At 46.9% G+C, this 24,314-nt stretch overlaps 1 protein-coding gene across 3 annotated transcripts in view; it reads right to left on the bottom strand.

Annotated features, from left to right (window-relative positions):
• The window catches only part of LOC142291969 (inactive dipeptidyl peptidase 10-like), a 352,241-nt gene that overhangs the window by 24,824 nt on the left and 303,103 nt on the right, over window positions 1-24,314 (bottom strand). For all 3 annotated transcript variants that reach the window (XM_075336956.1, XM_075336955.1, XM_075336957.1), the window contains exon 21: window positions 23,624-23,678. In XM_075336956.1, coding sequence (XP_075193071.1) covers window positions 23,624-23,678 — 55 coding nt within the window. The remainder of the gene's footprint in view (window positions 1-23,623; window positions 23,679-24,314) is intronic.

Below are 24,314 nucleotides of genomic sequence, written 5' to 3'. Positions count from 1 at the left end.
TTAGTCACTTAAAAAGTATTATCACATCATTACAGACAGCAAGCAGGTGGTAAACTTACATACAATAAATACAATGTTCACATTTATGCGGCACAAATATATACATTAAACCATGCTTGTGAGGTGGTACAGGCAGGGCCGTATTTGCCATTAGGCACTTGAGGGCACGTGCCTAGGGCGGCGCCTTCCAGGGGGGCGGCGCCCAAACCAAAATTTAAAAAAAAAAAAAAAAAATTTTTTAAATCTTCCTCCCTCCTCCAAACTCTTTATTAAATCCGGCGCCTTTTTGGAGGAGGGAGGGGGCGCACAGTCATTTATAGTCGCGTCTATAACATGCGACTATAAATGAAACTGTGAGCGTGCCGGCACCTACTTCCGGGGTCAGAGGAGCTGTAATCAGCTCCCCGCCCCGACGTGCTGCCGTGCGCTCACTGTGCAGAGGTCACAGGAACGTGAGGCAGCGCCGCGCAGAGGAGGACGGGACATGGAGCCGCCGCCGAGGAAGATGTGAGATGATGATCCTGCCACCACCACCGCGGAGAACGGGAGGTGCAGCCGCCGGGAGTTGCCGCCTGGAGCAGGTAAGCGCTTTACAGCCGAAGACAGCGCCGAACAAGCAACCCGGGGGGGGAGGGGGGATGCCGGAGGATGTGGGGGCGCAACATGGAGGATGGAGGCATGGAACATGATATGGGGGCGCAACATGGAGGATGGAGGCATGGAACATGATATGGGGGCGCAACATGGAGGATGGGGGGATGGAACATGATATGGGGGCGCAACATGGAGGATGGGGGGATGGAACATGATATGGGGGCGCAACATGGAGGATAGGGGGATGGAACATGATATGGGGGCGCAACATGGAGGATGGGGGGATGGAACATGATATGGGGGCGCAACATGGAGGATGGGGGGATGGAACATGATATGGGGGCGCAACATGGAGGATGGGGGGATGGAACATGATATGGGGACGCAACATGGAGGATGGGGGGGATGGAACATGATATGGGGGCGCAACATGGAGGATGGGGGGGATGCACAATGATGTGGGGGTGCAACATGGAGGATGGGGGGGGGATGCAGCATGATGTGGGGGCGCAACATGGAGGATGTGGGGATGGAACATGATGTGGGGGCGCAGCATGGAGGATGGGGGGATGGAACATGATGTGGGGGCGCAGCATGGAGGATGGGGGGGATGAAGCATGATGTGGGGGCGCAGCATGGAGGATGGGGGGGATGAAGCATGATGTGGGGGCGCAGCATAGAGGATGGGGGGGATGAAGCATGATGTGGGGGCGCAGCATAGAGGATGGGGGGGATGAAGCATGATGTGGGGGCGCAGCATGGAGGATAGGGGGGATGAAGCATGATGTGGGGGCGCAGCATGGAGGATGGGGGGGATGAAGCATGATGTGGGGGCGCAGCATGGAGGATGGGGGGGATGAAGCATGATGTGGGGGCGCAGCATGGAGGATGGGGGGGATGAAGCATGATGTGGGGGCGCAGCATGGAGGATGGGGGGATGAAGCATGATGTGGGGGCGCAGCATGGAGGATGGGGGGGATGAAGCATGATGTGGGGGCGCAGCATGGAGGATGGGGGGGCGCAACATGGGGATGGAGCATGATGTGGGGGCGCAGCATGGGGGATGGAGCAGAATGGGAAAATGGGGGGGGGGAGGGAAAATGAGGGAGGGTGGTGGACAGTATAGCAAATGGGAGTTACAGTATGGAGAATGAGAGGCATGGTATGGAGAATGGGGTAGCACGGGGGGGGCATGGTATGGAGAATCGGGTAGCACGGGGGGGGCATGGTATGGAGAATGAGAGGCATGGTATGGAGAATGGGGTAGCACGGGGGGGGCATGGTATGGAGAATGGGGTAGCACGGGGGGGGTATGGTATGGAGAATGGGGTAGCACGGGGGGGGGCATGGTATGGAGAATGGGGTAGCATGGGGGGGGCATGGTATGGAGAATGAGAGGCATGGTATGGAGAATGGGGTAGCACGGGGGGGGGCATGGTATGGAGAATGGGAAAGCATGGGGGGTACTCTGTATGGAAGGGGAACCATGGTGGGCTTGGTATGGAGGGGGCTTGATATGGAGAAGGGGCAGCATGGGGAGTGCTCAGTTAGGAGCCTGGAAGGGCTGGGTATACAGAATGCAAAGCATAAGGCTCATTATAGAGTGGGGACATCATGAGGGGGACAGTGAAGTGGGGGCTGCATGGAGAGGTGGGGACAGTGGAGGTCATAGTTCATAAGTGAGGAAGGTCTGGAGGGTATAATTCAGTGGGGAGGACAGTGGGGTTTTCATGTGAGGGGGCAGTGTAGTGGAAATGTTATAGGAGAGAATGTGGAGGCTGTATACTGTAAGTGAGACGGTGTGGGGTCATTCTTTGTGCTGTAGGCTCAGTGATGGGCAATTATTTATTCTTGGGCACAGCCTTGGGCTTACTTAGGGTGGTTACTCTTTAGTGAGAATTATGAGTCTGTCACCAGGTTTTTGCCACCTAATTTGAGAGCAGCATAATGTAGGGGCAGAGATCCTGATTCCAGTGTTGTCACTTACTGGGCTGCTTAGTGTAGTTTTGATAACATCACTGTTTAATCAGCAGTAGTTATCATTACAGGACTACTTGGTGTGCTGCAGGTAGTCCAGCATATTCATGAGCTCTGTATAACTGCGAGATCTGCAGCAGAGAAAACGACAGCAAACAGCTCAGTAAGTGACACATCGCTGGAATCAGGGGCTCTGTCTCTACATTATGCTGCTCTCAGATGGGGGAGCAAAACCTGGTGACATATTCCCTATACGGGCACCATTGCAGTATGTGCTGCAGCAGACCAGACAAGAGGGGAGTCTTGGGAGACGCAGGACAATGTGTTGCTAAGAGCGATGACATTTTACTTTTACTCCCAAAATGGCAATTAATCTGCATACACATTTATACAGGGGACGTCGCTCTGGCATGTACAGTTTTACCTTAATATTATATATATGCAAACTGTTCTGTCCCCCCTAGTGCGGCCGATGTCTTGGTGCAGATGTGCACCGTCCTATTTGCATATTAAAGACAGTCCCTCGTCCTTAGGTGAGTCAGTGCTGTCTAAAATCACTTAGCATTTCTGCACGTGTCCTGACACTGGAAGAGCAGAGTAGCACTCCAAGTGTCAGTGTGGGTGCGCCTGCAATGTGACTGACTGCAGTGTCGGTGTGGGTGCGCCTGCAATGTGACTGCAGTGTCCGCGTGGGTGCGCCTGCAATGTGACTGCAGTGTCCGCGTAGGTGCGCCTGCAATGTGACTGCAGTGTCCGCGTGGGTGCGCCTGCAATGTGACTGCAGTGTCCGCGTGGGTGCGCCTGCAATGTGACTGCAGTGTCCGCGTGGGTGCGCCTGCAATGTGACTGCAGTGTCCGCGTGGGTGCGCCTGCAATGTGATGCAGGTACGTTCTGACACCTGGTTGCTGCCTGTATTTGACTGCCGATTCAATGAGGAAGGTTGTTGAAGTGAGCAGACAGCACATCACAGCGCCGTGTCCCCCTCCTCACTGTGCTCCTCCTGTGTTGTGTGCACACCCGCACTGACGCTTGGAGTGTGCCGCTGTGCTCCTCCTGTGTTGGATGCACACATGCACTGACGCTTGGAGTGTGCCGCTGTGCTCCTTCTGTGTTGTGTGCACACCCGCACTGACGCTTGGCATGTGCCGCTGTGCTCCTCCTGTGTTGTGTGCACACCCGCACTGACGCTTGGAGTGTGCCGCAGTGTTGGGTGCGGTGCAGCAGGAGATCTGGTGTTACGGTGCTCACTCTCACCAATGGATCACTATTAATCAAGACACAGGCCTGGCTAGTATTTTCCTATATTAGGTGGTAATGGTGCACCAGGCTTAGGCCGCGCAGAAATGTCCTCATTTTCATATTAAATGTGGCTTTTTCAGTGAACATTAAAGGGAACCTGTTACACCCTTTTTCAATTTTAAACTGCCCCCAATGTCTTGTTAGTGACGCAACGTAAGTGATGCACATTTTCTGACTATCAGGACAATGGAGCAGTTTAATATTAAAGGTTGTGACCAGTTCCTTTTAAGCTGAACTCTATGGGTGGGTTTATTTCTCCACAGATCATGTCCCCCATATAAATATTTCCGCAGTCTAGGTGTCATTTTGGGGTGACAGATTTCCTTTCAGTCAGCTTAAAAATCATCTCACCTGACGAATGAAAGTTTTTTGCTCGTGCATCGGGTGATGGACACTGTTTAGATAAATCAGTTTCCCATCTTTGGCTGCAGTGTGAATGCTGCTTTTAAAGGGGTTTTCTCACATTGGGAACTTACCCCCTATCCTTGGGATGGGGAATAACTTTCCAATCGCTGGGGGTCCGACTACCATGGCCCCGAGTGTTTCCCAGAACCAGAACATGCAGACAGAATGGATTCCGGGAGTAAAATTTCATAGTCCTGTCTCCTGAGCTGTGCACTTAAGAGGTCTTTTGAGCAATTGGTGGGGGTCTCAAGTCCCACCCCATGATGCCCCTTCTCCCTACTGAGCCCACCTCTGCCCTACTAATCTCCTCAGAATTAATGGACCTAAACCTATAAGATCTCGTCCAAAAGTTAAGTCTACTGCCTGTGACTAATCCGTATTGTGGTTCTTATATGGTCCACAGTCTAATGATGGCTGGTAACAACTACCAGCATCTCCTTACCATTGTTAAGGACATACTGAGAGTTGTACGTTAATGCAATACATAGATGTATATGGGTCTAACCTGACACTGCACTTGATTGCTGTGTGAAGTTGGCAATGTATTCATGTACTGATGGTGGTTTTGGCGATGTATTGTCTTCAGGGTGGGTTTGGTGATGTGTTATTGTGTTTAGGGTGGTTTTGGTGATATTACTGTATTGACAGTAGTTCTGTTGATGTATTACTGTACTAACTGTGGTTTTGGTTACGTATTATAGTATGTAGTGTGGTTTTAGTTATGTATTACTGTACTGATGGTGGTTCTGGTGATAGTCATGTGGCTGTTGTAATCTTTACCTTATCAGTCTTGATCCTAAAACATAGGGTCAGCGTGCTGGACTAAAAATACAGCTATCTGCATGTCTGTCAGCCGAATAAGTAATAGACTAAAGCCCCCATACACTATAGTCTGATTTTTAGGCCGGCAGCTATCTTGCTCGGCTCTCCCATATACAGGAGCACTCATTCTGCCAAGTGTTTCTGTGTTCTTTATTAGAGCCGCTGCTGGACATCTCCGACAGCAGCTTATCATTTAGAGGATAATAGGATCTACACTCCGTAATTGGACATTCTGGATCCTTATTCCCCTGACAATCAGAATTGAGAGCCCCTATACACATTGGGCTATCAGCAGAACCTGTCGATATTGGCGGGTTTAGACAACTTTAGGTTAATGTGTATGGAGGTCTTAACTACTATCTGAAGGCTATGGGCTCTATCAGGGAATGTGCACACGTCTTGTAGTGGTCTGTGAACCCCCGGAATTATTCAGACAGAAAACACTTTAGGACAGTCATCATTTTATCCTGAAGCAAATATTTATTTTTTTTGCTGTGGCTTCTTGGTTGTTTTTTCCAACATCTTTTAGCTACTGGATTTTACTTATTTTTTTAAATGAACTAGTAAGCGGCATCCAAGCAGAAGCCGCCATATAATGGACCGGTCACTGTCAGCCGCTTCATGTCTGAGGAAACCTGACGCGCTTAAAAAAACTCCAAAGACTGAACATATGGACAGCAAGTCGTTTTACACTGCAGTGTATGAGTTCATTTCTTTAATATTTAGAGTTTGGGTTTTTTGGGCGGGTTATAGGGCGGATCTGTCTGGAAAAAAAAAAAAGCTGTGTGCACATACCCGTAATCTGACTGATCAGAAGGGGGCGCCACCACTGACAGTGCCTAGGGCAGCAAAAACCCCAAATACGGCCCTGGGTACAGGGGCTTACCATATGCATCTTTAACCAGGTACATATTTCTGGTCATGAACAATGGGGGCTGCTTCACCATCTCACATGCCTGAGGACAGAAGCAGACATTGCAGGAGCAGGTTCTGGTGGAGATGGGACACCTTTGCTGTGTTGTAAGCTGATAGCTTTTGCTGGAGGAATAAAATTCATTTCATCCCGGCAGCTGGGCCCTACGTACTGCAGCGTCTTAAATCTTAAATTATTCTGAAGATTTCCCCCATATCTGCAGGTTAATATATTTTTTTCTTTACGTTACAGGTTCCCTTTAAGATGAATATTATATAACATTTTTACATGACAGAAACCCGCCATTTTACTTGGTTTATATAGACTTTTCATATTAACTGTCCTTTATGCTCATTACCAAGGTATATTTCATATTCAGAAGTTATGAAAAACTGATCTGCAGACATGTGACTACTTGATTCTTATCTGCTTCTGTCAGTGTTTTATAACAAAAAGTCCCAACTTTTGAGCAAAAAAGTGCAAAATAAATTTGTGACTTTTTGACACCTCAAAAAAAAGCCTTCATAAATTCCCCTCTGCTATGTTTATGACAGATCTATATCACAGTTGCATTGCTCTGCAATGTCCACATATGTAGTGAATGACCTATAAATAGGGCATAAACCTACACTGTTGTCATTAACATGAAAAGAATGTGACTTCTAATCCAGGTAAATGCTTTGTTGTATTCCTCAGCTTTAATTTCCCTTAATTCAAAGAGGGAAAAATAGAACTTTATTGTTGATCTTGCTACTTCTACCCTATAAATAATGTAATTGAATAGTCAAGCCAAGGCAGCAGAGAACAAAGACATGGTATAAAACCAGAGGGAGAGTAATCAATGGCTATTGATCTAACAACAACTTGGTGCAACACAATGAAATTATCATGTGGAAGGTAGATGCGCATGCAAAAGGTACTTTAATATCAGGAGAGGTGTTCTCATTGTGGCGCTTATTGTATGATCAGGCACAGCACGGAGCGTTGTGTGATCAGGCACAGCACAGAGCGTTGTGTGATCAGGCACAGCACGGAGCATTGTGTGATCAGGTAAAGCACGGAGCGTTGTGTGATCAGGCACAGCACGGAGCATTGTGTGATCAGGTAAAGCACGGAGCGTTGTGTGATCAGGCACAGCACGGAGCATTGTGTGATCAGGTACAGCAAGGAGCGTTGTGTGATCAGGCACAGCAAGGAGTGTTGTGTGATCAGGCACAGCAAGGAGCGTTGTGTGATCAGGTACAGCAAGGAGCGTTGTGTGGTCAGGTACAGCAAGGAGTGTTGTGTGATCAGGTACAGCAAGGAGCGTTGTGTGATCAGGTACAGCAAGGAGTGTTGTGTGATCAGGTACAGCAAGGAGCGTTGTGTGATCAGGTACAGCAAGGAGCGTTGTGTGATCAGGTACAGCAAGGAGCGTTGTGTGATCAGGTACAGCAAGGAGTGTTGTGTGATCAGGTACAGCACAGAGCGTTGTGTGATCAGGTACAGCAAGGAGCGTTGTGTGATCAGGTACAGCAAGGAGCGTTGTGTGATCAGGTACAGCAAGGAGCGTTGTGTGATCAGGTACAGCAAGGAGCGTTGTGTGATCAGGTACAGCAAGGAGCGTTGTGTGATCAGGTACAGCAAGGAGCGTTGTGTGATCAGGTACAGCAAGGAGCGTTGTGTGATCAGGTACAGCACGGAGCATTGTGTGATCAGGTACAGCACGGAGCATTGTGTGATTAGGTACAGCACGGAGCATTGTGTGATTAGGTACAGCTGTGTGATCATGTGCATTGTTTGCACAGTGCACACATTCAGGATAGCAAAGGAGAGTCCAGTGGTTGCTTGCAAAAGTAGCTTAATCAATTGTATTAGTGCCAATAGATAGACACCTTTGTTTGACCTGACTCATCTGCACACAAGCACAACCTGCTCAGTCTAAGTGTGCATATTTTCTCAATAAAAATAATATGCTACTTCCAGTCTCCCATGGTTTTTCCAGATGCCTCTGACAACCGCATTTATGCTTCAAGACCAAAGAGGAGCCAATATTCTCGATCCTTCTTCCCACAACATCTGAGTCAGGTAGTTGGATAGTCTCATCGAAATTGACAAGTTCAACAGAATATCATACAATGTGTATGGGCAGCTTTAACTTAGTTTTAATATATGAATAGTATGTGTCGCGGGCGGAGGAGGGGAAGCTGCGCTCTCCCACTGCTCGGGTCCGGCTGCTGCTGGTGCCGCTGCTCGGTGGTGGCTCGAGCGGTGGGCCGGATCCCGGGGACTCGAGCGGCGTTCCTCGCCCATGAGTGAAAAGGGGATTTTGATTGTGGGGGTTTTGGTTATTGTCCGTGACACCACCCACGGTTGTCGTGATATTGGTGACATCACCGCTGCTCTAGACGGGTATCCCGGGAGCGGTGACAGGGAGCAGCTTGGTTGTTATTCCTCCCCTCCGTGGGTAGGGGGTTGGTTGTCCCGGGGCCCGGTGATGGGGTAGGGATGGATGGCAGGCGGGTTACGGGGCCTGGTGAGGTGCAGGGTCGCAGGGGCAGCGCTGTGCCGCACGGCACGGTGGTACTCACTCAGCCAATGATGAGGACACAGTTCTCGGTAAAACACGGCTGGATGGACGGGTCCCACAGGCGGCTGCGGTGTTGTTTCTCCCGGCAGGTTGGTGATGACTGCCTTTCCCTGCACCTATATACGGTAGATGGTTCCAATGGGTTCCCACCGGTAACCCGCTCCCCAGCTTGGATATGGGCTGGAGGAGTCCCTTTTGCCCGCAGGCGCTGGCCCTGAGAAACGGTTACCTTGGCGGTGGCGGTGTCTCTCTCACTTGGTTGGACTGTTGCCTTCTGTCGGGACTTGGCTGTTGGGAAACCCAGGAGGTTCCCTTCACTAGTGAATTTGTCAAATTCACGGCGACTCCTAGCCTTGCTGGGGTCCGTAAGCCCCTGCCAGATGGTGCTGACTTCTCTTTGTGTACCGGTCCGGTACCGCCGGGCCACCGCCCGTCCACGGTCCTTACGGTAGACTCCGATAGGCCACTCCTGCAGACGGTCACCACCGTCTGCCAACCTTGCTGTACCGCCCGGGCCACACACCCGGACGCTGTCAGTTAGTAGTTGCTCCACTACCACTTTCCTTCCTTCCACTTTCACCTCCAAAAACGAAAGTGTCTCTTTTCCCGCCTCCAGGACTGTGAACTCCTCGGTGGGCGGGACCAACCGCCTGTCCCACCCCCTGGTGTGGACATCAGCCCCTGGAGGAAGGCAACAAGGGTTTTATGTCTGACCTCGGTGTGCCTGCTGGGAGTGTGGGGTGTGTGGGTGTTGTTCTCTGTGGCCCCTGGCTTGTCCAGGCTGCTGATCACCTGAAGAACAAACAAAACGCTTGTTCAGTGGGTGAAATGATCATCGTACTTGGTGCATTGTCCTGTGTACGTGGGGCTCCCACTGCTGAGAACAATGGCAGCCTAAGGGTACCGTCACACATTAGTGATGCTCCAGCTATCCCACCAGCGATCTGACCTGGTCAGGATCGCTGGTGTGTCGCTACATGGTCGCTGGTGAGCTGTCAATCAGGCAGATCTCACCAGCGACCAATGACCAGCCCCCAGCTGGAAGCGATGCTGCGCTTTGTAACTAAGGTAAATATCGGGTAACCAAGTGCTTGGTTACCCGATATTTACCTTGGTTACCAGCGCACACCGCTTAGCGCTGGCTCCCTGCACTCCTAGCCAGAGTACACATCGGGTTAATAAGCAAACCGCTTTGCTTATTTACCCGATGTGTACTCTGGCTACGTGTGCAGGGAGCAGGGAGCCGGCACTGGCAGCCTGAGAGCGGCGGACGCTAGTAACCAAGGTAAATATCGGGTAACCAGCAAAGCACTTCGCTTGGTTACCCGATATTTACCTTGGTTACAGCTTACCGCAGGCTGTCAGAAGCCGGCTCCCTGCACATTCAGATGGTTGCTCTTTCGCTGTCAAACACATCCAACATCCAAAAAATGAACCAGCACTGTGTGTAACGAGCAGCGATTTCACAGCAGGGGCCAGGTCGCTGCTCAGTGTCACACACAGGGAGATCGCTAATGAAGTCACTGGTGCGTCACAAAAACTGTGACTCAGCAGCGATCTCGCTATGTGAGAAGTACCCCTAAGTGTACTGAACAATCTATTACTGATCACTCAGTGCGCATCGTTTACTGCAGTCAACCTGCCTAAATAGGGTATTAAAATGACCACTGAACAGTAAAAGTTTACCGATTAACAGTTGTTTAGTGCCACTCGTCGGTCCGTGTAAATGAACCTTAATACTCCCAGACTTTTATATAGAGTAAATTATTGCTGCTCATTTCTTCAGCCCATAAATAACTAATTAAGAGTCTGATATTCAATCTTAGCAAAAGATACACATAGCTGACTTTGGTTCCAGTAAATTAAACTAATGGTCTGTAGGCAATTAAAGTCAATATGATGGAATGGGCGTTCTGTAGTCTTTTTTCAGTTATTTATTTTATCCTAGTGCTGCCTTATAAACATTCAAGGCCAGCCTTAGGGTGAATGGTGCCTTGTGCAAAAATGCTCTTTGGTGCTCCCCCCACGTCATTGTTTACTTGGAGTACATAAGTGGAGATGTTTCAATATAGGAGGAACCCTACACAGTGGGATCTGCTTCACGTCTAGCTGCAGAGATCTGTGCACAGCTGAACATGGGGGTGACAGGTGTCACACCCCAAACAATCAGATATGGATGATTTTCCAAAGCATAAGTATACGCCACCAATATTGAAGTACTGGACAACCCCCATTTCATTAGAATGTACAACATACATCTATGGGTGATACACGATGTTTCTTATACAAAACCTAAAAGAAAAATACAAAATGAGCATATACCCTTTAATAAGTAAATAGTAGCAGCAGTAGTATATATATGTAAATGAAAGACAACACTGTTTTTCTCTTTGTCTGTGGAATGGCCAAAATGTAAAGGAGCTTTAACTATTGCACATATTCCAGCTAATACTCCAACTCATTTTTTTGGGGAGGCTGTTTCATATGAATAGCACCTTGGTTTTCAAGTGTGACACTGTTTGCAGAAATGTTCAATATAAAGCTTTATGCACAGAGTTTATTGCAGACAGGCAAACATATTTCAGGAAGCCCTCCTTCTTTGGGAACGTTTTTGACTTATTGTTCTCCATATTCATTGTTCCACATATATTAGCATTACAGAGTGCAACTGCCTCCTTTTTGCTACTATGTTTCATATTTAGTTTGCACCTGTTCACATTTAAAATATAGGATGTGCAATCAGTCTTTTTCTTAGATTACAGGTTATGCCTTCTGATTGAGCACTCCTGCTTTTCAGCCTCAGGCAATTCTAATTCTCTCTTTGCAGGTTTCTGTCCGCCTATAAATTGTAGGGTTTTTTTTTTAACCAAACGGGGGTTTGATAGGGACGCAACAAAAATAAGGTTAGCTTGGCGCTGGCTGTTGGGCTCACATAAAATCCGGCCAATTTTGTATGCCAAGTATCTCAATTTTTACATGTTTTTCATAACAGTAATGCTTGTCTATATTCCCATATTCATTGTTCCACATATCTTAGCACTGCAGTGTGCAAATGTCTCCTATTTGTTACAATGTCCAATATGTCAGTCATACAGTTAGGTCCAGAAATATTTGGACAGTGACACGAGTTTTGTTATTTTAGCTGTTTACAAAAACATGTTCAGAAATACAATTATATATATAATATGGGCTGAAAGTGCACACTCCCAGCTGCAATATGAGAGTTTTCACATCCAAATCGGAGAAAGGGTTTAGGAATCATAGCTCTGTAATGCATAGCCTCCTCTTTTTCAAGGGACCAAAAGTAATTGGACAAGGGACTCTAAGGGCTGCAATTAACTCTGAAGGCGTCTCCCTCGTTAACCTGTAATCAATGAAGTAGTTAAAAGGTCTGGGGTTGATTACAGGTGTGTGGTTTTGCATTTGGAAGCTGTTGCTGTGACCAGACAACATGCGGTCTAAGGAACTCTCAATTGAGGTGAAGCAGAACATCCTGAGGCTGAAAAAAAAGAAAAAATCCATCAGAGAGATAGCAGACATGCTTGGAGTAGCAAAATCAACAGTCGGGTACATTCTGAGAAAAAGGAATTGACTGGTGAGCTTGGGAACTCAAAAAGGCCTGGGCGTCCACGGATGACAACAGTGGTGGATGATCGCCGTATACTTTCTTTGGTGAAGAAGAACCCGTTCACAACATCAACTGAAGTCCAGAACACTCTCAGTGAAGTAGGTGTATCTGTCTCTAAGTCAACAGTAAAGAGAAGACTCCATGAAAGTAAATACAAAGGGTTCACATCTAGATGCAAACCATTCATCAATTCCAAAAATAGACAGGCCAGAGTTAAATTTGCTGAAAAACACCTCATGAAGCCAGCTCAGTTCTGGAAAAGTATTCTATGGACAGATGAGACAAAGATCAACCTGTACCAGAATGATGGGAAGAAAAAAGTTTGGAGAAGAAAGGGAACGGCACATGATCCAAGGCACACCACATCCTCTGTAAAACATGGTGGAGGCAATGTGATGGCATGGGCATGCATGGCTTTCAATGGCACTGGGTCACTTGTGTTTATTGATGACATAACAGCAGACAAGAGTAGCCGGATGAATTCTGAAGTGTACCGGGATATACCTTCAGCCCAGATTCAGCCAAATGCCGCAAAGTTGATCGGACGGCGCTTCATAGTACAGATGGACAATGACCCCAAGCATACAGCCAAAGCTACCCAGGAGTTCATGAGTGCAAAAAAGTGGAACATTCTGCAATGGCCAAGTCAATCACCAGATCTTAACCCAATTGAGCATGCATTTCACTTGCTCAAATCCAGACTTAAGACGGAAAGACCCACAAACAAGCAAGACCTGAAGGCTGCGGCTGTAAAGGCCTGGCAAAGCATTAAGAAGGAGGAAACCCAGCGTTTGGTGATGTCCATGGGTTCCAGACTTAAGGCAGTGATTGCCTCCAAAGGATTCGCAACAAAATATTGAAAATAAAAATATTTTGTTTGGGTTTGGTTTATTTGTCCAATTACTTTTGACCTCCTAAAATGTGGAGTGTTTGTAAAGAAATGTGTACAATTCCTACAATTTCTATCAGATATTTTTGTTCAAACCTTCAAATTAAACGTTACAATCTGCACTTGAATTCTGTTGTAGAGGTTTCATTTCAAATCCAATGTGGTGGCATGCAGAGCCCAACTCGCGAAAATTGTGTCACTGTCCAAATATTTCTGGACCTAACTGTATCTTTAGCTTTCAAAAATAGGTGTGTTTGGCTGAGCGAGTGCTTCTGTGTAAGGAAGAGTTGTCTGAGATGACTCTTTTGTCAAAGTATTTTTTGACTGACTACATATAATGTGTATGGGGCCTTTACTGTGCTGGTGGAGTGATAGTGTTTGTAGTAACTCAGTAAGCTTTAAAAGTGGTAACCCCATCAATACTGAGAAGAGGGTTTTTTAGGGAGAAAAGGTTGTACATGTACACCTCCGCTCCATTTATACTTAATAGAAGTGCTAAAAAGTGGTGAGCGCATCACTTTGTTATCTCATGCACACCCATTGGAAATGGATGGAGTGCAGGTGCTCATGCTCAACCTCATCCACTTCAGCACTCTCTAGATTAATTCCTTGAGAGGTGTACTTTCCAGAATGGGTTCACTTGTGGGGGGTTTCTGCTGTTTGTAATATATCAAGGCCGAGGGATCTTCAAATGTGACATAGCGTCAATCTAATCCAGCCAAAATAGCATTCCTTCCCTTTCAACGTTATAGAATTCTGTGAAATACTTAGAGGTTTAAAGGGGTTGTCCACTACTTTGACATTGATGGCCTATCCTTAGGATAGGTCAGCAATGTCTTATCGGCCGGTGTCTGACACCCATCACCCCCGCCAATCAGCTGTTCTCGGTCCCGGTGGTGGCAACAGGTGGCCGTAAATGCTCAATGGAGCTGCTCCATCTTCTGATAGCGGCTGTGGCCGGGTACTGCATATCCACCTCCCATTCTAATCAATAGGATGCAGATGTTTAGTACCCATCTGCAGCCACTATCAGAAGATGGGGCAGCTCTGGGACTGAGCATTTCCGGCCTCCTGCTGCCTCCACCGGGACCAAGAACAGCTGATCGGTGGGGGTGAGAGCTGTCGGAGCCTGGCCGATCAGACATTGATGACCTGTCCTTAGGATAGGCCATCAATATCAAAGTAGTGGAGAACCTCTTTAAGGTGCTCACTAAACATCTAGATAAATTATTTGTGGTGTCTAGTTTCCAAAATGGAATCACTTGTGTGGGTTTTCAACTGTTTAGGCACATCATAGGCTCTCTCCAAATGTGATATAGTGTAAACTATCTATTTAAGCCACTTTTTCTCTTCAAAAGTCAAATAATTATATTCTTCTCTTCTGAGCCGTGCGCCCAAAAAGTAGTTTCAGACCACATATGGGTGTATTGACGCATTCAAGTGAAATTGCAGAACAAATTGTATGGTTCATTTTCTTCTGTTACCTTTGAGAAAATACAAAATTTGAGACTGAAGCGATATTTTTGTGATAAAAGTCAAATTTTCATTTTCTCCTGTCACATTGCTTTAATTCCTGTAAAGCATCTAAAGTGCTGATAAACCTTTTGAATGTGATTTTGAGCACTTAAAGGTGTGAACGTTTTAAAATGGCGTCACTTTTGGGTATAGTCTGTCATATTGGTATAAGTTTGGATAAGTTAGGGTTTTTATTGGTAACACTTTGGGATACATAACATTTTTTGATTGCTTTGAGTATAATGCTTGGATCACATTCTTGTATTCTATAGCTAGCACTTTTGTCTGGGTTTACTGTGTAAATCCCATAAAAATGTGATTCAGATGAAACCCCTGATGGAACTCACTATAATGAAGCGGATGGAGACATTTTGGGCACAGTTTGTCCAGTGATATATATGGCGCCCCTGAGGCTTCAGATTTACTGCACCTCAGCCAGAGGTGTGGTATTCCATCCTGGTTAAGGAGGAGGTCATCACCGGTTCACACAAAACACAACACTCTCACTCAGCAACACCTCATCAGACATGGGGAGAGCATGATTATACCCGAAGCTAGACCGGGGGGTGGAGTCTTATGAGTGGGAATAGACAGACAGTCGTGGAGTGTGGAGAGAGAAGAAAAGAGAGAGGAGCAGTGGAGGAGCGGAGACCCGTGGCCTGGAGCTGGTACCACTCGACCCGGGCACAGACAGAAGGGGTCTTAGAGACCACAGGAATGCCATAACCTCCCGTGGCCTTGTTCCACATATAATCTACAGGTGGAAGGATTTGGCCGCAACTCGGTGACTTGTCTCTAGGCTAGAGGAGAAGAACCTACGTACTCCACTAGTAAAACCAGCGGCTGAGGTGACTACAAGCACCAAAGCCACATCTGCACACGAATTCGCTGGAAGGTGACCCCAAAGGACCAAGGGATAAAGCTTCAGGCCCCCCACAGGGTCCACGGGCACTGGCACAGGGTTCAGTGAGCGAGGGCACAAAGCAAGAGGGAGAAGCAAGTGCAGGAAGACAACCAGGGAAGGTACACTTAAGAAAGGTGCCCCGGACTCAACCTCCAAACTACCCGGGATCGGCTGGAACCTATCACGGTGAAACCTCAGCACTCCAAAGGTGGTCACTGGCATGTCGTGTTACCTTGGACCCTGCTACAGTGAGTAAAAACCTTGAGACTGCATCCCTGTGTCGCTCTGATATTCGCCTGCGCCTCCCACCCGGCCTCATCCGCCATCATAGACTACTACTACCCCCATCCGCCCTTATTCCCAATGTGGGACACTTTAATTATTGATCTCATGAACTTCAGTTTGGGTCAATGTCGTCAGGGTGTCAGCTGCCACCCGTAGTATTTTCACCTGCTGGGTGGAGTGCTATGCACAATCCTCGGCACCGTGAGAAAGCACCACTGAGAATTAAAGGTGTTATCCACTATTTAGGCAATTCCTTCTCATTCCATATGTGTGCTCCCATAAAAATAAGAAAACCAATACTCACTTCTGGTGCCGGCACGGTTCCAGCAGTGTCGGAGCTGGCGTTCCCGGGGCTCATGTAGCTTCTCTGTCCCCGCCTTTGGGCGGTTAAGTAATTAACAGGAAGTGAGAGCTGTGGCTGCCGCTCGCTTCCTGTTAATTGCTTACATGCAATACGATTTTTTTTTTCTTGCATTGCACTCATCCATTTTATATGGAAGTGTGAGAGAACCCTTACCTGGCAACTCTAGAGATAGAAAATGACTGTCGTACAAACTGTGCTCCACTGGGAACCCCGATCAGTGATGGCCCAGGTACTGACCACCAGTGTACAGGGTATGATAATACGCTAGATGCTGTAGTTGCAGGGCAGTATGGGGAGGCTTGCGAAGCAACGTAAAATGGCATTAGGTGGCTCTCTGATGATTCAGTAGTGTGGGAAATTGTGCCAGTCAAAATATTTTTGTGAACTCATGTGAAACCAGACATTTCAGCAAAATTTCACTCAAACTTAAGGTGGTGTCACACACAGCGACAACGACAACGACGTCGCTGCTACGTCACCATTTTCTGTGACGTTGCAGCGACGTCCTGTCGCTGTCGCTGTGTGTGACATCCAGCAACGAGCTGGCCCCTGCTGTGAGGTCGCCGCTCGTTGCTGAATGTCCAGCTTCATTTTTTGGTTGTCGCTCTCCCGCTGTGACGCACAGATCGCTGTGTGTGACAGCGAGAGAGCGACGAAATGAAGCGAGCAGGGAGCAGGAGCCGGCGTCTGGCAGCTGCGGTAAGCTGTAACCAAGGTAAACATCGAGTAACCAAGGTGGTTACCCGATATTTACCTTCGTTACCAGCCTCCGCCGCTCTCACGCTGCCGGTGCCGGCTCCTGCTCTCTGCACATGTAGCTGCAGTACACATTGTGTAATTAACCCGATGTGTACTGTAGCTAGGAGAGCAAGGAGCCAGCGCTAAGCAGTGTGCGCGACTCCCTGCTCTCTGCACTGTGACATGTAGCTGCAGTACACATCGGGTTAATTAACCCGATGTGTACTGTAGCTAGGAGAGCAAGGAGCCAGCGCTCAGTGTGCGCGGCTCCCTGCTCTCTGCACATGTTGCAGTACAGCGACGCGTGTCGTTATGATCGCTGCTTCGGCTGCTGTGTTTGACAGCTAAGCAGCGATCATAACAGTGACTTACAAGGTCGCTGCTACGTCACAGAAAATGGTGACGTAACAGCGACGTCGTTGTCGCTGTCGTTTAGTGTGACCCCAGCTTTAGGCTCAAAAGTTTGACTCAACCGCAAGTAACCTCAGTGACAGCTCAGCTGATCGCGATACTAACCTCAGTTGCTGCGTGGAGCTGACCGGAGCGGCGGTGAGTAGCGCGATCAGCTGAGCTGTCACTGAGGTTACCCGCGGCCACCGCTGCATCCACCGCTGGATCCAGGTAACCTCAGTGACAGCTCAGCCAATCACGCGGATCTCTTCATTTGCTGCGTGCAGGTGACAGGAGCGGCGGTTTCTTCTGCTGCTCCGGTCACCATCATGCAGCAGAGCTGGAAGCGACGCTGGACCATCCTGGATTCCGCCGGACATGGAGGGCTTTTTGGGGCTGATTAAAGTGGTAAACCAGGGAATGTGTTTGTGTTTTTTATTTCTAATAAAGGATTTTTCGGTTGTGTGTATTTATTTACTGTAATTTACAGATTAATCATGGAAGGTTTCTCCGGGAGACGCCTGACATGATTAATCTAGGACTTATTGGCAGCTATGGGCTGCCAATAACTCCTTATTACCCCGATTTGCCAACGCACCAGGGCAAATCGGGAAGAGCCGGGTACTGTCCCAGAACAGTCGCATCTAATGTATGCGGCCATTCTGGGTGGCTGCTGACTGATATTGTTAGGCTGGGGGGCTCCCCATAACGTGGAGCTCCCCACCCTGAGAATACCAGCCTTGAGCCGTATGGCTTTATCTGACTGGTATTAAATTTGGGGGGAAACGCACGCCGTTTTTTTTAATTATTTATTTATTTATTTCTATACTCCATAGTGACACGCCCACCGGCTGCTGTGATTGAGTGAAGTGAGACACCTGTCACTCAGCGTGGGGGCGTGTCTCACCGCAACCAATCATAGGCGCCGGTGGGCGGGGAAAGCAGGGAATACGAGATTGTTTAATGAGCGGCCGGCTTTTTCAAATTAGAAAAAGCCGCCGGAGCAGTGTGAATGCCGTGCAGCGCCGGTGATCGGGGATCGGTGAGTATGAGAGAGGGGGGGACACTTCAGTCACTCGGGGGATTAGCGGTCACCGGTGAATCCTTCACAGGTGACCGCTAATCAGTACACGGCACACAGACAGAGCCGCGGCATGACAATGAAGTCGGGTGAAGTTCACCCGAGTTCATTCTCATCGCGCTACTCTGTCTGCTATCTGCCGACAGTTTTCACGGTGGTTTTCACGTATGTGTGTTTTAGGTCTGACAATGTCCCCAATGACTAGCTAGGTCGTTCTGCAGGTCCGGATCGCTGTTGCGTCGTTGGCCAGGTCTGCCTGTTTGACAGCTCACCAGAGACTTTGTAGCGATCCCGGCCAGGTTGGGATCGCTGGTGGGATCGCTAGAAAGTCTCAGTGTGTAAAGGGGCCTTAAGACCTAGGACACACGGCGAGAAAAACGGTGCAAGTGGAATGCGATAAAAAATTGCATTCCACTCGAACCAATATTACTCTACGGGTCCGCTCCCATGAGCGATTAAAACAAGTCGCAGCATGCTGCGGGTGGAATGCAATCCTGTTCCAGTCGCACCCATACAAGTCTATGGGGTGAGAGAAACATCGCATTGCTCTCTCATTACACGGTGTAACACGAGAGCAGTGTGATTCTTGCATCAGCTGGCAAAGAAGGAGATAGAGAGATAAATCCCTCCCCTCCGTAGCACTGGCCCCTCTCTGCAACTGTGGTCTGATCGCACGATCGGACCACAGTCACATGATACTCGGCTCCCGCTGTGCTGCGAGCATGTGACGAGTGTCATGCGAGCACTCGCACAAATCCCCATGTGGCCTTGGCCTTAGGCTATGTTCACACACTGCATCTTTTACTGCATTTTTGAGGTCACAAAGATGCAGCAAAAGGCATGCATTTCCTTCTCCCAGCAAAGTCTATGAGATTTCTATTTTGCTGTCTACACTGTGCATACGTTTTTGGGTGCATCTTGACTGCATTTTTGAAGATGCAACATATCAATTCTTTTTGCATTTTTTTTCAGCATTTTTGAGCCCTTCCAGTCAATAGATTTGACTTAAAAAACGCATTGGGCAAAATGCGTTAAAACCGTGTAAAAAACGCATGCTTTTTTAATGCGTTTTTTGCCACGGGTGCGTTTTTTGGGGCCAAAAATGCTACATCTTTGTGATTAAGAAAAGATGCAGTGTGTGAACATAGCCTTACAGAACAAAGATTTTATGTCTGAATAGAAAATTCACTGTTATGCCTCTTTCACACGTCCGTGAAAAACAACGCACGTTTTTCACGGACGTGTCAAAGGTGCGTTTGCCCTCCGTGAGCCGTGTTTATGGAACACGTGTGTTCTCCGTGTGTTATCCGTGATAACACACGTAGAACGGGAACTTTCTACTCACCTGTCCCTGGCGTTGCTGTCCGTGGTGCTGATCTACAGTCTCTGGTCCTGCCGACTCCTCGTTGCTGCTGCTTCCGGCCGCAGTGAAGTGAATATTAAATGAGCATAATGAGCGGCGGTCGGAAGCAAATGACAGCAGCGGCAGAGACAGGAGGGCTGGAGAAGGTGAGTAAAGTTTTTTTTTATTATTTTCTCAGACACGTGTGTTTTCTCCGGCGCGTGTCACACGGAACACCTCCGTGTGGTCCGTTTGTGTTCCGTGTGACACCTGTGATGCCGGAGAAAAATGGACATGTCTACTTGTGGAGCACAAGTATGCTCCACACGTACACATGGCCCATGGCAGAATATGCACGTGAGCGCAGACCCATTGATTTAAATGGGTCTACGTGTGCCCGTGTCTCCGATACGTGAGGAAACGGACTAAACACGTGCCGGAGACACGGACGTGTGAAAGAGGCCTTACACAGTATCACTGTATTGCACATTGTGTATGTAATTTTTAGAAATTTCTTGCACTCGATGCACCAAATGTAACTTGTCAAATTATGCTATGGATATCATAGTGGGTATGCTGTGGATTTTGCACTACAGAGGATGAAGTTTGTGGTATATCTGCAGCATTTGCATGGCAGAAAATGTAATGATATCTAGCCTATTTATTGCAGATTATGCTGCTGTGAAGTTGCTATAGAGTTTCAAATTTTTAAATATTGGAGCAAATATTTAAACGTGAACATACCCTAAATATTCAAGTGAAGGCTGTACACTTGTTCTGTAAGTGGTCCTTACATAGTTGAAGACTACATTCCCACAATCAAAAACGCAGCGTATTACAGCTCCAACAAAGTGGATGGGATTGATAGAAAACTCCTGCATACTTGACTTCATTTTTTCTCAGTGTAAGGCCGGGGTCACACTTGCGTGTGACACATGTGAGAATCGGATCGCACTGGCCGGACCGGCCGGCTTCTCTTCTGCCAGGAGCGACTCCGCTGTATGTATTTCTATGATGCTGACCCGCTCCTGTCAGGAGAGCCGCTGCCGATCCTGGCAGTGCGATCCGATACTCACACGAGTCACACGCAAGTGTGACCCTGACCTAAACTGAACTGTGGTGCTGGTTTAACATGCGCAACGTCAATTTCTATTGCAGATACATTGCGTTTTCTATCCCTGTAGACTTGTATTAAATGTGAACAATCTGCAGGTAAAAAACGCAGAGTGCATTATATTAACACATATAACCCAAACCTAAATATATCAACTAAGGTTTGTTAAAGCCGAATACCAGGAACTATCAAAAACACAGCAGCTTTATTTAAAACATGACACATCAAATAGAGACAAAATCTGCAGAGCCAAAAATGTGAAAAAACCTCAAGTAACCCAATTTAAATATTAGTTGCAGAAATTCTGCAAAATCAAAAACTGAAACGCTGAGTATTTGGTGCAGAAATTTCTGCACTAAATCTGTCTCCTAGCAGAAAAAAATGTGTTTTTGACTCTCGTTTGCCTCGTTATTGATGCGTTTTTGCATGGCTTTTTTTCATCCATTTTCTATGCATAGGATGGAGAAATAGTGCAAAAACAACTAAAGAATTCACATGCTGAAGATTTATTATGGCACTAAATCTGCAAGTTAAAAAAGCAACGTGCACAAAACTTCAGAATTCTCATTTTGAGACAAAACTGCACTCAAAAACGCATAAACAAATTGTGATGTTTGCACATACTGTGCTTTTTATCACGTCACATGACAACAAAGTCAATGAAAATCCTGAAGTTTTGTGTGCGGTTTTTTTCCCTTGCAGATTTGGTGCAGACATAAATCTGCAGCATGTCAATTCTTTCATCGGTTTTGTAGTATTTTTTCATGATTCCAAGCAATCAGACACCGCTGTCACACAGGGTGGGGGTGCGGCCTTACTGCAATGAATCAACAACAACGGGACTACGGGTGGGTGGGAGAAGCAGTGAATATGTATGAGGGTAACGAGTGGCCCTGGAAGTACTGTTACAGCCACGCTGGAGACTCGGTAAGTATAATGCTCTTGATTATCCCTATTTTTTTTTCCTTTATTTTCTTTACTAATCCAGATAGCCGGATCCGAATAATTACTCAGAGTTTCCTCCTCCAGGGTTGGTGCACGGATGCCGAATTTTACGGTCCAGGTTCACCCATCACTAGTCAGGACTACTTTTGATGCTGTTCACACAGCCGATTCAGGCTCTCCACACGATTCTGCTTTTGAGTTGCATAGACAGGCTCGGGCGTCGACTAGCTGTGCTCCTGTTAGGCTAGTTTCACACATCCGGCAATCCGGCGAAATGCCGGATCCGGCACACTCCAGTACAGTGTTAATACTGTACAATGGCATTGCGGCAAACTCCGCTCACATGCTCCGGTCACATGACAGCATGTGACCGGAGGTTGCCATGATGCCATTGTATTGTATTACACTGTACTGAAGTGCGTCAGATCCGGCAATCTGGCGAAATGCCGGATGTGTGAAACTAGCCTTAGTAATCGGGCTTGCAGGAATTAATTTCTGCTAGCATGTGGATTAATGCTTAAGTCACATGTTGCAGGAGACCTATCACAGTCGCCTTCGCCCTTTTTAAGATGGTGGAGCCTAGTCTCCTATGCCGAAGATAGCTTTATGCGATCCCGGTCCTTGTGCTTTGATAGCCAGTTGCTGGTGAACTTATGTGTGCTGTTTGGTGTGTTGTGTAAATACTCTTGGTGTTTGATTATTTCCTCCCACCTTCAGCTGGTCTCCCCCTACTTAAGTCTGGGGAGTTTGCTGCGGTATCGCCAAAGATAGCATCTGCTTAGCTGTTGCGGTATTCCGGCGTCCATGGTGATCTTCCTTTTGGTGACCAGCGATTTGTTGTTTGCACTGTATGAAAGTTCCTTGGTGTGACTTTCTCCTTCCCCTTTGGTTTATCCACTCCGGTGTCTTTTTGTCTCTCCTTTGTGAATATTTGCTGTGTGTGTGAGTTTGTTATACTCCCTTGCCTTTGACTTGGGGGGGGGTGAGGGGGTATTAGGTCAGGGCCGGACAGTAGACAGGGCCAGGTCGGGGGCCTGGACTCATCTACCTTTTAAGAGTACCGCTGAGGTAAGAATGAGCGCAGGGGCCACAGCCTTAGGGCCAGCATAGGTTTCCCAGTGTCCCCTAGTCACCCATGACAGATAGTGAATGCACTGAAAGGTGGAAGGGGTGGAGCAGTGAATATATAAATTGTATTTACATATACTTGACTAGAATGCAGGAGAGACTGAATTCTACTGAGCTTACAACAAGGTAACAGGATAATGTACAGCTATAAAACTTACTGATCCTCAAAGGTCTCCTTAAGCCCTATTTAAAGTTAACATTAGTATTGTATTACAAAACCACCTGACATATTCCCTTTAATAAAAGCTATATTTTATTCATTACTGTTTATGCTATATTGGTTTTTCCGTTTTCAGTGTGATATGCAGCGGAAAATCCAAATCAACATACTGTGTTCCAAAATACTGTCCTGATTTATTTCCAAACGTATCTTTATTACGCTCAGAGATCCAATTTACTGATCCTATTTATTTGTAAGTGGTTAAATGACAATTTTTGCTGCTTGCCGCAGAAATTGGTTTATTTAAATGGTTTATTTAAATGAAGTTCTAGTTTGCCATATGTTGCGGGAAGGCGCGGAGTTTTCTGAGAATTGCTGCAGTTTATACTCTTCTACTTTATTGTTTTCCACCTATAAAAAAAAGTCTTTCATCTCTAAAAACTGCCTTGCTTAACCATAGATCTTTGTAATAAATAAGTGCTGTTTCCTAACACACAGCATACTAATAGCCGTATACACAGACTGCTAAAAATCTTCTACATCAGACAAGATTTACTTACTTTTCCATAGACTCCAATGCGATTTTGGTCCACAAACGGCAGCTTTTTCAATTGCCTCGAAAAAAATGATTGTTTAATTAAGTCAAGAGTGAATCAAGAGGATTGCCTGTGCTATACATTCTCTTGTATTGATCAGCTCATCTTAAGATCATTACTATGCAGAATTAAGGGATATTTGTCTTACTGATGGCTCTGCTATATTAAAATCTTGTTTTTTACATCTCTTATCTAATTATATTTGAGAATAATGAGAAATTAACTTATAAGACTATATAAAGCATTGGGTTATGAGAAAACACTGTTCTCAATTTAAGCTGATCCGGCTTCTGAAAGGGTTTATTTGTAAGCATTTGATACTGTGCAACACATCAGATTGCAGACCGCAGATAGCCATGGCCGTGGTAATCTGACTGCACATGCAGTAGTAGTGTCTGACTAATTTTATTGACTGTAAACCATCTGCACATCATTTATAAAACTGGATACAAATCTAAAGGGAATCTAAAGATTTAAGCTGCACAAACCACATTCAGCGTGACTCAGACACTGACTACATGACTGCAGTCTGGTAGGTTTTAGTCTGAAATGTGGAAGTTCAGAGAAAACATAGTTTGAAAAGGCGGCCATGGACTATAGGGATGAACGTGACTAGCCTGGTGCAACCCTCAACAGCATCTCCTCACCCAACTCT

Source organism: Anomaloglossus baeobatrachus, chromosome 2 (assembly GCF_048569485.1).
Source record: "Anomaloglossus baeobatrachus isolate aAnoBae1 chromosome 2, aAnoBae1.hap1, whole genome shotgun sequence".
NCBI lineage: Eukaryota > Metazoa > Chordata > Amphibia > Anura > Aromobatidae > Anomaloglossus > Anomaloglossus baeobatrachus.
This window is presented reverse-complemented; position numbering and strand designations above follow the sequence as displayed.